This window comes from Vanessa atalanta, chromosome 6 (assembly GCF_905147765.1).
Source record: "Vanessa atalanta chromosome 6, ilVanAtal1.2, whole genome shotgun sequence".
Classification (NCBI taxonomy): Eukaryota; Metazoa; Arthropoda; class Insecta; order Lepidoptera; family Nymphalidae; genus Vanessa; species Vanessa atalanta.
The window spans coordinates 10337469-10354823 of NC_061876.1; the positions used below are offsets into that span (position 1 = coordinate 10337469).

Below are 17355 nucleotides of genomic sequence, written 5' to 3' on the forward strand. Positions count from 1 at the left end.
GGCTAATGTCCTTACAGACGTGTCGATGCGTCTGTAAGGACATTAACCTGACATTCCTTGAATGTAAAGCGCGGCTGAGCAAGCTGTCGCCAGACATCTCATTGTGATTGGCGACTCAAGTTTACGTATTGCATTCCGTTTATATTCTATCGCACTTCGATATTCGATTTCCTATATATTTATTAGGGTGTAATTTATATCACGCGGCTATTATTAGCCTAATACTAAATCTTATTGACCATTATGAATATAGTCGTGAGTCTATACACCACAGCTATTGTTATGATTGGATGTATTTATGTTACGTTTATCTCACCATAGAGTTTCGATTCTTAAACGGATTTAGAGATGTACGAAACTGTCGATGTTCCAAGTCTATCGTGCTTGTATTTAAAAAAAAAACGTAAACGTGCGTGTTTACGTAATGGTAATTGAAAACAATAAATAATTCATGTATTTAAAGCATAATTTACTACAAGCTCTTTTGTTTCTGAAAACGATATCTGCCCAGTCACTCGTACGTTGCATCTGACCGGCAAACTTAGATTGCTTACAAAGTTTTAAAATCATATGAGTGTACTATGTCATTGTCAGACGCTACCGATTATATTTTAAGGGTTATGGGTGTACTGTTTTATTAATAATATATGATATATAATATATGTATATTTTTTTACTTTTTTCAAGTAAATTGGGATGACTTATATTATAAGGAAATAAACGAAATAAAAATATGATATAAATTTTAATTGTTTATTTAATAAACAACCCGATCCAACAACGTCATAACATTTCTGACTGGAAGAATTTTAAATACATATTTATTAGTTTATCTATAAACACAACTTAGAATTTAAATACTATCTAATATCACAGTTATTATTTTCATTAGGCATAACATTATACAACATAAGCTTCACGTGCGAGTCTTAGATACAGTAAGCATAAAAAAAAAACAATGAAAAAAATTACATGGATATCCCAATATGGTTAGATAATTTATAGTACAGATCACAAAATAAAAAAATACGATACATATTCATTTAATTATCTGTAATTATATAAATCTATATAATAAATAATAATATTACTATTATTATTTATTGAAAATAACTAAATTAAATTGATCCATCAACTAGAAGCATTTGCAAGATGAAAAAGCGGAACCTTCATATTTGTCCGAATGTATAATCGAGTATTTTTAAATATGTCATTTTTGTTAGTATCGTTTGACGTGTCTTAGAATTTCTTCGGAGACACCTTGATTTATGTACAGTTACTATATTTAAGAAACAATATATTTTGCTTACGGATGATAGAATTGTCTTCTGTTATTATAAATTATGACGTAAAAACTTACGTACTCGTAACTCAAAGATAATGTGATACTCTAAAATATCAATTTCTTAAATATAGTATCTTAGAGCATTATTTGAATGAAATTTCAAAATAATTTCAGATATATGCCTCAATCTTTCGTTTTAATACACGTGTCCCATTTGAACACTTGACTCGGTAAAACAAATCGTGATAATGATTAAGCTTGTGCTTCTATAGAACATACGTCAATGCTATTCTGTAAGAACTCGCTTCGTTTCTCTTGAAATGTCGATAACCAACTTAATGTGATACTCTATTTGTATACTTTAAATTACATAATTGTCAATATCCCATATCATCTTTTGACATTTAACGATAGTCTCTTAAGATAAGTTACGACTTTCGACTTCCAGAATAGCTCCACTGATGACAAGAATACTTAAATATTAAACATTATATATTTTCACATTTAATAAACAAATTATAATTTTTACAATATTATTATTTAATTTTAAGATTGTTAAATTAATATCACAATCTAGATAATATTCACAACAGATAACATTTCATTCGTTTATATTATATGAATTTTGAAATAATGGTTATTGCACCGTATATATACGAAAATCGTTTTGTAAATATTTAAACTATGTATAGGAATGTTAAAATAAAATGTACGATGTAGATAAAATTCTATTATAAATATAAATCTATGTTCTTGGTTTGGTATTACCTAGGACAAAATTTGAAATGCGGAAAGAGATAACAGTGCAGCGAAAGAAATCTGAAACAAAAGAATACAACCTTCATATAATGCCATAAGCACACAGGTCAATGAACCGTTAAATTAAGTCGGTACCCTCATTGAATAAAAGAAAATTCTATTTTTAAAAATAATTAAAATGAAAAAAGATTGTAATCAATACAGAATTAAATTATTAATATCATTAAGACGATTCGTTATCTTTTAAAGATTTTCTATTTTTATTTTCCAAAAAAATTGTAAAGGTATTTCAAGCATAATATAACTGTTTAAAGTTTCACTACGCCATTATACGTAAATTGAAATAAGCGCTACTTTGTACTATACTAAATTGCAAAGTTAATTCTGAAGCGCTCGAAACTATTTGGTCTATATTCAAAGTTATAGTTTAAAAATACTCGTAAATAAGGCCAAAAAATCTCATTACGATAACGTTACCTTCATAATATGCCACCTGTAAATTATGAGATACTCTTGAATCAAGATATATTTTTTCTGATTTTTATGGATTTATTTATATAATAATATAAAATATTCTCGGGTAAAACAACTATTACAATATATAAAGTCTTACCTAGTGGGATCATATCTTGCGTCGAAACCAGGAACGTTTATGACGTTCCAACCGTTCTTTGACTTTGAGTAACTGAATGATATTTGATCCCGGAAAGTTTCCGGCATCAAAAGTTTCATTTGCTCCAAGTGAGAATGGAACTCTGGCACTCGAGTTAAATTTTTCTTCATGAGATGTTCTAAAAGAGGTTTTATTAGTTATTATTTGGTGTAACTTACACAATGTTTAAAAAATAATTGCTTCAAAAAATTTTTAAGTGGTATGTGAGAATTTTTACCTATAATAAATCCCATGGACACATCATCTGGCAATCGAATACCTTCGCAGATGCTGATGAATCTTCCCCCACTAAAACAAATGCAATCATTAGCGATTCTCTTATAAATAAAATTAGTAAATAAATCACACTTTTCCAATATTCATTGACTACATACCTTGCCACTGGCAACATCTTTAAAGCTAAACTTCTGCTGATACAAAAACCAGCTCCGCCGGTCGCGAACCAAAATGAAAATAGTAACTGTAACAAAGTTATTAATTAGTTATTTTGTAATAAAAAAAAATTGACTCGTTCTTATAGAAGTCTGATAAATATTTTTCTAAACTAGAGCGAAATTCTTAACAAGCAAAGCGATGCCATTAGACATAAGTTAATACTTTGTCAAGTATGAAAATAGTTTCTACAAAGAGATTCTTTAGAATGTCCAAAATTATTCAATAATATTTTTTTTATTTCAATTTAAGACGAACTACAACATATAAAAAATAAACAGGCGTTCATTCGTTAACCATAAACGGTATAATACATAAAATACCATGTAAATATTTATTTCATAATTGAATTTCCAATTGAGTTTGATTCCAATTTTTTTTTATGAGAATCATTTAAATTAAATTTACCTTGCTAGTAGGCTTCTTGTATATTTTCACAGGTTCATACACAGACGTTCTACCGAGATACCAATCTTCGTGATGATTATATGTCTGTAGTACGCTGACCAATCGAGGAATGTTCACGTAGTTGTCATCATCAAAATGACAGAACCACCTATTAAAGAAGAATGCAAATATTAGATAAAATACGCGAATGAAAGAGACAGATGTTTATAACACGTACATACACACACATATGGGCATATGCTCACGCACACAGCGATAATCGAACAGCTCGTTTAGAGTAAAAAGATCAATTGAACTGAAATAAGTACAGTCATGGCATTCCACGCTTATTAAGTAGCAAAAAGTTTACAAAAAAAAAATCGATAAAAGACAACGTCATCTGCGTCCCATCTTGGTTGTATTAATAAAGAAAATTACTTAATTGTACCGATGTGGAATAACTACAAATTACACATATCTCAAGAGATTCGCTCCGCATCCATATATAATTATTCGTGCAGTATAATTTACCGATATTACGCTTTGCTTAAATAACAGGAGCGCTCGCGCAATGCGAGACCACATATTGCAAGATGGCGTACGACAAATGGCTTGGCGATGCTAAATCATAACATGTATCCAATTTCTGCGTATCAGGTTTACGTTCGAGAGACTAATGTGGTCAAGGTATAAATTTGTTTTTTCTTTGGACATCTAGAGTATGAAATATTAAGTTATTTAATCTTTATCCGACATAAAACATATGGCATTTTTTTCGTTGGGCTTAATTCCAAATTTAAACTATTGTCAATTAACTTAATCCTCTGACGAAAGATTTTCTGGATGAGCTCGCTCCTTAGTGACGGTACACTGCACTTTTGCACCATTTATTATTTTCTCTTCATAATCTTTGTCGGAGTGTATTATTATTACTACTATTATTTACTATTAAAAAAAAATTAACCAGATATTGATTATTTAAATATTTAACGGTTTACTATAGAAATATTTTCATTTACGACTTTTAATCAACTTTACTGAGACAACCGGATATTGTTCTATGTATGTAAAAATACTTGTATGTAAATAGCCTAGGGGATTAATGCTGTGAGTTCCAATTCTATCCGGGCGTCTCGTAAATTGTTATGAAAATGTAAAGAATTTTGGAGAGTCTTTGATTATACCGCCCATGTTTTATAATCGGTTTTTAAATGTGACAATATATGTCCATTATGAAGTCCACGAAATGTACGTACATAAAATTAATATATTTTATATCAAGAAAAATGTTACATAAAGGTCTACAAATAAAACGGTCTACTTTTACATAATATAGTTTAGTTTGTTTAATAAGATATTTTAGAAATGTTATATTTTATGTAAAAGTTAAATCGAAGATTTTAACAGAAACGACGAAGTTATTATAGTCTATTATTGAACAGAGATGATTGATAGAGCGATTGTAAGCTGTAACTCTTTATCATACATCTCATTTTGCTTTAACAAAAGATTTTTTTAGGTGAATTTTATTATATACGCTTCATAACATTTAATTTAATATTAACCGAAAATTAGAAATTAATTAAAGGACTTCTTTTATCTTAAATTTGTACCTACATTGCCTTTATTTTTTTATGATATAGGTAGGCGGACGGGCAAGTGGGTCACCTGATGGTTAGTGGTCACCACCATAGACAATCAAACTTACTCCTTATCGCCAGTGCGCCACCAACTTTAGGAAAATTATAGCTTACGTAGGTAACCTTTTTATCATTTGATGTATTGAATTGTATCACAACTTTATAAATTAATCAGATTGAAAATACTTGGTTAATAAAATTACACAAGTTATAATAATATCACAAATTAAAACTTATGATTGTTATTTTTATGGAAATCCTCTAAAATATTAATATGACGATTGAAGTGGAGATTTCGATTTTTATATTTGTTGTTTATAATTCATTTCGTGCTCGGCGGTGAAGGAATACATCGTGAGGAAACCTGCATGTGTCTAATTTCAGCGAAATTCTGTCACATGTGTATTCCATCAACCCGCATTGGAGCAGCGTGGTGGAGTATGGTCCAAACCTTCTCCTCAAGGGAGAGGAGGCCTTGACCCAGGAGTGGGAAACATATAAACGTGTATATATGTTAAGTATAGGTTAATTTAATTTTTTTTTTAATTTTACTTTTACTTTATAATACGCTTAATCTAGAATTTGCGATGCTGTTACTAAACATCTCTTTAATTTTTCATAATATGTTTTGATTATTATATAGTTTACGTTTTGCATTTTCATGAAATAAAATAATATGAATTACTAAGTTATGATTCTGGTTTTATCTGTATGACCAGAACTATTCTCTGGCACCGATTCTAATCATTTAACATGAATTTTTAATAGAAGATTATAAAATATCTCGATTATAGTAGTTTCTAGTTCGATTCTAAAGGGTTTTTATTTAATTAACCTTAGAGGAATATAAGTAAATATTGTCTATAACGTATGTATATTTATTTACGAAAATCAATTATTAAACAGAATACCATGGGAACAAAACGAAATCCCAACATAAACTAAAGAAAAACAACCGGTAGGTGGTTTTAGTAAACGCGTGAAAATTATTGTGAGCCCAAAATAATATTGGAATTGCTCTTGAAAATCCATTAACTTATGTTCTGTTTATTTAAACATTGGGGTCCGAGATTAAAGGGTCCATGACACTGTTTGGGGTCCTACATTGATATCTGAGTAAATTGAACAGGTAGTTATGAGTCCATAATGGTGTTTTAAAAGGACTTTAAGTACCTACTTTAAATTGACGGGATTTTAAGCTGTGTGTTGTTATAGTTAAAATGTGACCTTTTCTTGGGTGTTCTCTCTTATTTCAATAAATAAATAAACTATTAAAGTACTAAATAAATATTCTCTTTCAAATGTTTTTATAATAAGTAAAAAATTTATATAAATTGATATTTTATTATTTAATTATATTTTGAAATATTGTATGTTACGTACATCTTTTTGATATCATATACTTACTACACCTGACAATAGACTATTTTTCTGTCATTTTTTCTACATTTCAGCATCTCACTTTTATAATTGTTTAACGTCATTGTCATCCAAAAAGGCGCTTGTATTGAATAAGTACCTACGTACATAATTGCATTCATAAGTTAATGACACTAAATGTATATATTATTGTTAATTAAATAAATAATTTTGAGGATTAATTCCGTGATGACGTTCCTCTTTATAAATTTTAATCATATTAATACGTTTTATAAATGAGAAAGTTTGGATGGATAGATGTTTGTTCCTCAGTCACGTCAGAACGTATGTGAATGAAATTTGACAAAGAAATTGATTGTAATGCACTTATGCTATTTTTTAACCCGGATAAATTTACGTGATACTTAATGACCACGTGACCCACACGCAGGCGAACCCGCAGACGGGAACTTGTAATAATCTTGTTACTATTTTACTAATCGCTACTTCTCTGGAAACTTCTGTAATCTTAAATCTTTGTAGGTATCTTCTTTATGCAATTGTACAAACAACCATCAAGCTCAAGTTTTAAGTAGTAAACTCTCAAACTCGCACTAGTTAAGAAGTTTAGTGCTCGAAATAGTAGTATTTAGTTACAATATAAACTATTTGTGTAGTTATATATTATTAATAATTAATAAACTTAATCAATTATTTATTACTTGAATGAAATATATCTACCAATAGAATTGAACTTTTATATCGAACGGTTCATGCCCACGCACATATATAAACAAATCACACACATATGTACAGTTTCTGTTATAACACACAAATCGAAATCTGCGGACTACAAATACTTGGAGATCTGTCAATATTTACTTTCAAATATCAGACTTAATACAATAACCTAAAGGGCATATTAATAAAATTCGAAAGTCGGTTTAAACTATTTCATTCGTGTCGCAATATAACGGTCATTAGCTCTGTCAAACAATGGCTCATGTATTTTATTTATCCAGACAAGCTTCTAAAAACAGAAGTTGAGAGCGTCTTGTTTTTACTCAAAACAAAAAAACCACTCGATTCCAGTTGAAACTGGCCGCGTTTTTGAATAAATTACGGAGCTGGTATTGCTTTTAAAAATAATGACGTTAAAGCAAATATATTTACTTAATCTCTTTCTCAGATCTGGATGCGATTTTTAAAACGCTACTTGAATGGAATCAGCTATTCACATCAACATTTGCAAAATATTTAAAAGTATAACAAGTATTTAAATGTTTAGACAGCGATAATTTTAGCATAGATTATTTATTCGCACATGTTTCATAACGATTTAAATTCAAATCCATGCAAATCGATTAAACAATACAAAAAAGCAATGAGTTCTATATCATTAACTGAATTTTCTTGTTGGAGAATCCAGACACCTGTAAAATCATTTTCATTTTAAAAAACAAAGAAAATCTAGGTTTTAACATTATTATGGAACAAATAAAAAATGTAGTATTCATTTGTTTATAGATGTTTTTACCTATTTGATTTGTTATGTTTTCTTAAAAAGAAAAAAAAAATAGGCTAATAAGTAGGATTCTTTTTAGGTAAGTAGTCATCGTCGTCCATAGAGAAAGCGCCACCAACTTGGGGTACTAAGATGTTATGTCCCTTGAGCCTGCAGTTACACTGGCTCACTCAAACCTACACAACAATAAAGTATTACTATGTAGCGGTAGAATATGTGACGAGTGGGTTATAACTACCGAGACTGGCTTGTACAAAGCTTTACTACCAAGTGAATGATTTAAAAACATCAAATTTTGTTCAATTCGATATTTATGATTGTCCAATATCATGGATTTATACAGGTATAATGCTTCGAAAATATTAAGCAGTTCTGCCTTCAGGACATCAGAGAATTTGAAGTGTTTTTCTTTAATTTCTTCGTGTTTTTGAGATGCAGGTGGTCAAGTGGTTATGAGCAAATTACATGCCACAACTTTTTTAAACATTTCTGACATGCTGTTATTCGCTGTCACTACGCAGACACAACGTCATCTTGGCATGCATCTGTGTGGTCTTTCGCTGAACAATTTAGGCCTTAGGTAGAAATCATACATGTGTATATTATGTAATTCATAAAATGTTGCATACTGTACAAAATAATATCTTTTTTGTATTAGATTTTACCCACATAAGCATACTAAATTTTAAACTATCACGTGAACGAAACATAAAGATTTTATGTGATCAGTTCTCAAGTCCCGAATGCTCATTTACTAAAACTTTAATTTTATTAAATTTAATTACTATTTTAATTTATTATTGTAATGTAATTGGTTTTCAAAACGCATGTTAAAAGTCCGGAAGTCTGGTATGCAAGATCCAGTTACTTACTTTATTATTAAAAGCATTTTAAAATCTATTTAATCGTTTGACAGAGATGAATACTCTGAACATTAGCTCGCCGTAAATTAAGAATGTAAAGAGAAGCTTAAAAAAATGAGTAATTAAGAAACGACTTCGATCACGTCTCGCACTGTCGAATATGTTGTAATACAGCTATGTTATTATGATAATTAACATTGATTAATTACACCCGTTGTAGCGACATAGGAACAAAAACTCTGATTGCTTTATAATTACTACGAAACGTTTCAAGTGCCATGATAGTCTATTTTTCGTCATACCTGAAATGGTGCACTTTTTTATTAAGGTGAAATCGACGATATTAGTTTATCCTTGCGAAAGTTTCTTATTTGTTCGTTTCGCATTCATATGAGGTCCTAACATCTGTCTTCCTCATACGTGGGCCGCCGTGTTAAGCCGCGAGCGGAAACTAGTATTTTATAAGTTATCGACTGTCGAAATGCGAAAAACTTAGAGTCAGCTTGTTACGTCATTGCGCGGAAATAATTTTAGTGATCGTAATGTAATTTGACATAGAAATGCCCTGGGACACGGATGAGGATGTAGGTAAATAAGTAGTCGCGAGGAAGTAAATAAAGATGTATTAGACAATATTTGGGCTTTATAGACGTCTAACTAACGAATGTTACTATTTTTAGAGATGTATTATTTATTATTTTATTCTTATTACAATAATTATTCATTATATATCATTAGTTATGATATTGCTGATTCTGCTTTGTACATACTTCCAAACGTAAGTAATTGAACATGAATGATTGATAAAGATCAATAGATCTCTCGTCTTGCCAATATTTTTTTCGTTTAAATAGAGTATTTTGTTTGTGTTAGTCTTAGCCGTACACCCATTCGCTAAAAGGGATGTAAATATCAACAGTATGAGTTCATATAAAAAATAAACTTTTAACATTGTTTTCAGTGTTATTTAAAGCAAAAAATATTAATTTACTTACTTTTTACCGCTTTCCAGAAAACGGTCATATTCGACGGACATTTTGCAACAGAGGTGTTTTCGCTGATGCGACGCCGAACACTTCGTGTTTACCATGTGACCGTCTGGCGACAAAACATTAACATTTAAAACTTTATTCGGTAAGTAATAGAGTTCCAATTTAAATGACTGGCTTGTTATAAAATATTGAGCTCAATTGGTGTTATTCCGATTTCAGATTTGATATTTTCAAAGTTTGATGGCACCGCGTATGAAACGGAACGTGCTATTCATTTAAAGATACGACGAAGTTCTGGAAACTTTAGGTAATATATACGCTTCAAATTTTTCAGCTAAATAATGTATTTCGTATTCTCAGACAAAACAGATTCTGACAATAGATTTTCACATGAAATAACAAAGCGAAACCGAATATAGTACAACAAAGTTCTTAGGTCTGTTATGGTTTTATTAAATATTAAATATAATGACATAACAGGGCACCAATTCTACTAACAAATAAAAAACTAATCGTTGCTGTACAACCGTTTTCCTATTCTACTCACACGACGATCCAGTTGCTGGTCGGTCGGAGTTAGATCGGAATCTTATCGGGATCATGTCGTAATATATATTAATAACTACAATTGAGCCTCAGTTACGATTAAGCTGAGGCTTACTTTTGTTAGGAATATTCAAAGTTCAAAGGAACGTATCATAATCGTTATAAGTTAGTAGAATTGGTCCCCAGATTGGGACAAATGAACAAAAAAATCGTACCCAGTGGTACGCCTAAGGACTTGGTTATTTGTAGTACTAGTAATAATAGTAATACCGATGTCAATAACTGGTTTGAAAATTAAAACTATTGTTTGTAGAATAAAATTACTCACTTGTTTGATTTTGTAGAAGTTGGTTGTCTATGTCTGTGAAGAACCATGTCTGAAACAAAAGAGTCAAAATTAAGTATAAAATTGTCTATGGGCTTTCAATTATAATAGCTATGATATCTTATTATGGGTCAAATACGAACGAGCACCACTGAGTGGTAAGCTTAACCTCAGGAGGATACCTGCATATGTCGGGCGACATTCCACCCAACCACAGTGGAACAGCGTGATGGAATTCGCTTCAAACATAATCGTTATGAGGAAATATTTACTCAGTACTGTCACATAAATGAAACTGTATAACCTACAACGAATATTAGGTAAATTATTTAAATAAATCTATTTTTTGTTGATCCCCCTGTCTACCCGCAAACATAATTACGCTGTTTGTCATAATACAAGTAAAGTAAATAAACCAGACGCTATTAAGGCTGCAAAATTTATGTTCGAACGGTTTTTTCGTTTTACAATATTTTGTAAAAGTTTCGATCATTTTCTTATCGCGAATCGCATATTTTATTTAGACTTTTCGATGCAAAAGTGTCGATTTGTATGTTAATGGATTTTTATTTTAACACTTAAACGTATAATATATGTAGCGATTACTATCAAATTTGTGATAAATCAACATTTATTTGACTGAAAATTTGTTAATGTTAGCGATAATAAATGTTAGAACGATGTTGATACGATAAACAGATTATATAAATTTAAGATGAATATTAAGTTATCGAATCAAAATAATAAAATTTTTAATAAATGTCCTGAAAAAATAACGTTAAATTAACTATAAGTACCTACATATAATTGTGTATAGATTTGATTGTCACCAGTACCAAGATTTGACTAAACTATGATTTATTTAAGAACAATATCAAACAATTGTTTTCTTTTTAACATGAAAATTGAAATAGAATAATTATATGCCCATCATATCTATGTAACACAGCGTACATTTAAATTAATGGACACGGCCGTAACTTTTCTAATATTATGACAAACGGATTAATGTCACGTTTATTGAGAGTTATTATGCATGATAGTATTATTATTATTAGTATTTATATTTATCAATAACTCAAGAAAGTAAAAAACGGATTTATGAGTATTACTAGATGCTACCTGTCCACTTCACTAGTCAACAAAAGGTCAACAACAGGAAGGATGAATGGTACTAAAAAAACTAATATCTCCATTAACCATACGGAATAAAACTACGGAAGATTTCACGTCGATTAGTCATACTTGAAATTTAGTAGTTTTCAAGCAATTTACGAAAACAGAATAAAAAAAAAACAATACATATATATGTACAGGTACTATTAACATTTGAATTTAGTTTGAACATTGAAAACGCACCGCGGTTTTACCGGCGTTTAATTGAACATTAATCTATCCATAGTTTGTCATGTTGATCTACATTTATGATTTCTATTTCGCCCCTTCCTCAATAAATTTAAAAATAAAATTATTAAAATACCTGAGATTAGCGCGCAATTATATAAACTTTCAATAAGATAAAAATATAATTTACTTCAAAAACAATTGTGTTTCGTAAATCCTTAAATTGACAATTTCAATAAAAGTAGCAGTCTGATAATTTCCTTCTGTTGGGCAAGCTGGGCGTAGTTTATTCCACGATGTTGCGCCATTATACTCGTAGGTAAGAACCTACGTTATTTATACGATATATACATTTTATCCAAGAGTATAAAATGTATATACCGTATAAATAAAAGCGTCACGCTTACGAGATTTTGTTTGACAAATATCTTATGAATAATTGTTGGAATAATTTAATAATCATTTAACTCAGTTTTCTAACTAATAAATTGCATAACTTGTATGCATATAGAATTATATAAATTTAATATTAATAATTCTTTATATATGATAATAGCATTCGTGATTGTCAACGGATATGCACATCGTTGGCGCTCGAATGCCACTTTTGTATATATGCATGCGTGCGTGATATGACGTGATTGCTTAGAGAATTTTAATGTTCTAAAACTAAGGTAAATTTGTTCGACAATTTAAAATATTACTCAAGTTAATTTTTTGTAACAACAGTAGGCATTAGTTTACTTGTCGATCTTTAATTTTATTACCCATTTAGTTCAAATAAAGTTGATGAAGATTCTATTCAAATGGCAAAATCACATTTGAAGGAAAGTGCTGATCACTCTATGTACTGTGTTATAGAGCGTGTTTGCTTAAAAGATGCCAATTCCCTCGTACCTTTGAAACTGTTGCATTTAATTAGATTGAAATAATTAAATTGCTCAACAGTTATAGTTATCAGAACTTTTTAAAATTATTTGGAATAGTAATGAAATTATTACGATTTCTCAACTGCGGACTTCTTACTTATGACAGCAGAGTTATGATAATATTAGTTAACTTCAACTTTATCTCGTTGATAGTATACTTGGAATACATTGGCTGAACAAAGTGTAAGCAAAGATTGACTTCTCGGAACCTAACAGGTTAGATACAAAATTTTAATGGTTGCGATAAGACAGACGGCATATTTTTAAAAGGAAACGAGATCTGTCAACTAACGTTACACGGTATGCCGTGACTTTAACGCAGATAAAAGTGGTAATAACTTTTTAATAAATTACATCTTATATTACTTTTGTATATGATAACATTTATTGTGGAAGTAAATAATAATAATTTTACAAAAGTAATAAAAAAGAATTATTTCTCTAAGCTTCACATAAATCTAAATCGATAAGAGCACGGTTCTAATACAAAAAGGGTGAAAGCAAGGCAACAATCCGGTCACGTGGCGGGCGCGCGCCTTCGTGCCACGCGCTGCGCAAGCGCAGGGTCCATGTACAATAGTTATTTATGTTGGTCCTTCGAGCTGGATTAACGGGCGATTATGCACGCTCCAGATTCAGGAAACGAGTCGAACGGGCGTTTCACATTTGACCTCGGTCTGTACTCTATTGTGAGATTCAAAACTGTTTCTATTGTATGATTTCAAATAGCAATTATATGTAGATAAACCAGGACAATTAATTTTAGTTAAGTTTATGTTCACACGTTATAATAAAAACATTGTTTTTAAATGAATAACAAAAACCATTGTTGTATTTCTACAAAATTAATATAAAGTTAAATTAATAGTGAAGACAAAACTAGATCCATGGTGAGATTAAGACATAAATTTTCATAAATACATAATAAGGATTTTGTATCATTACAGAAACACGAACTAGCACAGTTGTTGGTCTCCTTCAATGCTAATAAAATAAAATTTCGTTTGAATTCATTAAATGAGATACGATTAACATCGTTGGCTCCAGCAGTGAAATTAATGCAGCGAAGGAATATTTATTTATCTGTAATAATATTGTTTTGGTTCCGTTTGGAGGGCTTGTCGTGGGAAAATATTTTAACTTTATTAAGTCAAATACGTTTTAGCGAATCACTACAATTAAATCGTATAAAAATTTGTATTGCTTTACTTTATCTTGAAATTAAGGATATGTTGCAGATATTAAAAATGCTCAGATTGTATGTATGTATGTTCGTGGTTATCACGGCAACTTGTATAGGTATTCTCTTTCTGTTTTTTATTCTGTATATTGGTGATATAGTCAGCTGATGTGCAATATCCCATTGTCTCATTAAGCAAAATCTTTGACAAAATTATACTAACTATTCAAAGATATTCCAATTTATTTTTAAAGACAAAAAATAGAAATATTTTCATCGACACCTTAATCAGCGTCATTATAATAAAATGTGTGACAAGTCTTTTATGTTGAACTTGTATAATTTAGATATCAGGTTCTACATATAATACGTTTTAGCAGATGTTTCTCAGGCGATGAGTGTATCCGGGGACATTGGGACAGGTTTATCTTGCTCGGACAAGATGATAAAGATAAAAAAATTAAATTAAGACGTTTTTAGCAAATTCCCAGATACATATGCTGAAAAACTTATCTCGCTAATCGGCTTGCATTTATCGCATCAAAAGCAAGTTGAACTGGTATTATTTAGATTTAATGCGAATTTGTGTTATCTAAATAACAGCGTACAAAGATTAAAAAAAAAACGAAATTGATAAAATCTATGATACCTACTATATAAGAGTATTAGTTTAGTTTCGTTCGAAAACTTTTGAAAACTAATTTGAAATTGAATAATTTCGAAATTCGAATTTCGATTTTTTTTTAATTCACTTAATCTTGTTATATCAGTGACTAGTATTTATACAGACATATGCAAATAATACTATGTTTAATGTATATAATATTTATCTTATTAATTACATCATTAGGCGGCGTAAGGGCATTGTTAGGTATTATTAATGTACTCTTAGTACACCAGCTGCTTCGTATCAAACTAAAATAAATGTCTTCATGTGTGACAGTTCGGTGACATAGATAACATAATTATAGTGTTTAAACTTGAAATTTGATTGTCGTTGATATAATGATTTTAGAGTTCCAAATTTAAAATTAATGCAAATTGGAAAGCGTTAATGCTACAGTAGATTTGGATTTTGGAAATATTGTCTAAATTTCATATCAGAGTTCAGATAACATCAGATATTGCAAAGTTTTGTTTTGTTTATTTAACTCTTTGTCATACATTTCAGTAAGAACCTTAAAATTCTTATTTGGAAGAGTAAAGAAAGATTTTATTGTGTTTTTACTATCCAGTAACTTTTTTTTTGCATTGGTTGGCGGGCGAGTATATGGGCCACCGGATGGTAAGTGGTCACCACCGCCCATATACAATGGCGATGTAAGAAATATTAACCATGCCTTGCATCGCCAATGCACCACCAACCTTGGAAACTAAAATGTTATGTCCCTTGTGTTTATAATTATACTGGCTCACTCATCCCTCAAGCCGGAACACAAAAATAGTGAGTGTTGTTTGGCGGTAGAACATCTAATGGCGGTGGAATCAGACGGGCTTGCACAAAGCCCTACCATCAAGTAAGTACAATTATTTACTATTAATTCATAGGTACTGTTTCCACTTTCGTTATTATCTTTTATTGAGCTATAGTTTTGAACAACTCTAATCTTAACTAATTATACGAGTACATACAAATCTATGTTTATATTTGTATCATTATATTTTGTTTACAGGCTAATTAGATTATTTTTACATGTTAGATACATATATGTATCTATGGAAATAAAAGTAATAAATGTATCAAAGCTCACCTGCTCCTTTGCCAACTGGAACCATGTCTTCAATAATATCGGCAATCTTGTATTTTGGTAGTGTTTTGTCGTTTTAACACTTATAAAAATATCATCCAAAGTTATATTTTTATTCTGACCACTATCTAAAATAGTGGTTTTTGTCACAGGTTCAATAGATAAATCAGCCACTTGCACTGACCGACTTTCTTGGAAGTTAAAATTCACACCGCCCTGATAAACAAGCAAACTGCTGTATCCTAAAGCTATCAGGAAGGCCGCAGCTTTGATTATTCTACGCCCACCCATGCCAAAGCCGGCTGGCGCCACAGCGCCGATAAACTTGGCTAAGTCCGGGCACCTTGTCACTCATCTGTTGCACTTTATTATCGAAACACTAAGATTCTAAAATCCGCTCATAGACACCGCTGCATCCACGGAGAACGGTTACAAACTAAATAAAAATGTAGCACAGGCGATAAACACGCCCGCGCCTCCTCGCAGCCCCACCACGTGTTGTAAGGGAGAGATCGGATGATGTCGTTTCATTCGCTCCCGCTAGGCCTACCTGCGCGTGCGCCTGTCGGCCGCCTGCGCAACCGCCGGCAGCGACACCCGTGTCAATGGCTCACGTAATTGTTGCCTTCATCGATGGATGCGTCTACACAATGTGCAGCTTTTATAAAAAAAATAGTATGGGCTTTGTTTTTTAGTTCATGGTTAAATTAAGAAGTTAAAATTTAATGTTAATAACCATAAATAAAACAAATTTTTGTAATATTGATAAGCAGATACATTTATTGTTATAAATTACTAGCTTTTCTGAGCGCGGAACACTTCTTATTTTATTTTGTAAAACATAGCATCTATAGTAGTATTTTAAATGTGAAAGTAACTCTGTCTGTTACCTCTTCAAGCTTTAACCGCTGAACCGATTTAGATGAAATCTTGTATTGAGAGAGTTTGAGTTTTGAGAAGGACGTAGGCATTTGTTTTACAATTATTTTGTTGGACAATGGTGGATCCTGTTTGTAACTTTAGCTTTTTGAAGTTTATACTCAGGCTAATAAAAAGCTAGACAGTAGTACTCCACGCACCTTCAATGAAGCAAAGTAAGGAAAGCTGAATTTTAAATATCAAGTTGATTACGTTACAGTAAGCTACGAGAAACTGAACTTGCTGGACGTTATAGCATTAAAATGATTTTCTTTTAAAAATACTATCCTGTGCCTTAAAACTTGGTATAAGTAAACATTAACTCGAAAAGTAGCATTTACAAGAAATTAAATCCTTTCACCATTCCGCAAGATCTTTATATATTTTTTAATTCTTCTGAACAGATGTATATCATTAACTCCAAATAAACAGCTGTACCGATTTTGATGA

The 17355-nt window shown here is 30.7% G+C and overlaps 1 protein-coding gene across 1 annotated transcript; it reads right to left on the minus strand.

Annotated features, from left to right (window-relative positions):
* Positions 1-739: 739 nt before the first annotated feature.
* LOC125064560 (fringe glycosyltransferase) lies at positions 740-16407 on the minus strand. Its single transcript, XM_047671665.1, is given in 9 exon segments — positions 740-2104; positions 2658-2835; positions 2935-3005; positions 3092-3177; positions 3558-3705; positions 9919-10021; positions 10790-10838; positions 15991-16296; positions 16298-16407. Coding segments are annotated over 9 exon segments (1041 nt in total). The 5' UTR covers positions 16343-16407; the 3' UTR covers positions 740-2049.
* Between the last annotated feature and the right edge of the window lie 948 nt (positions 16408-17355).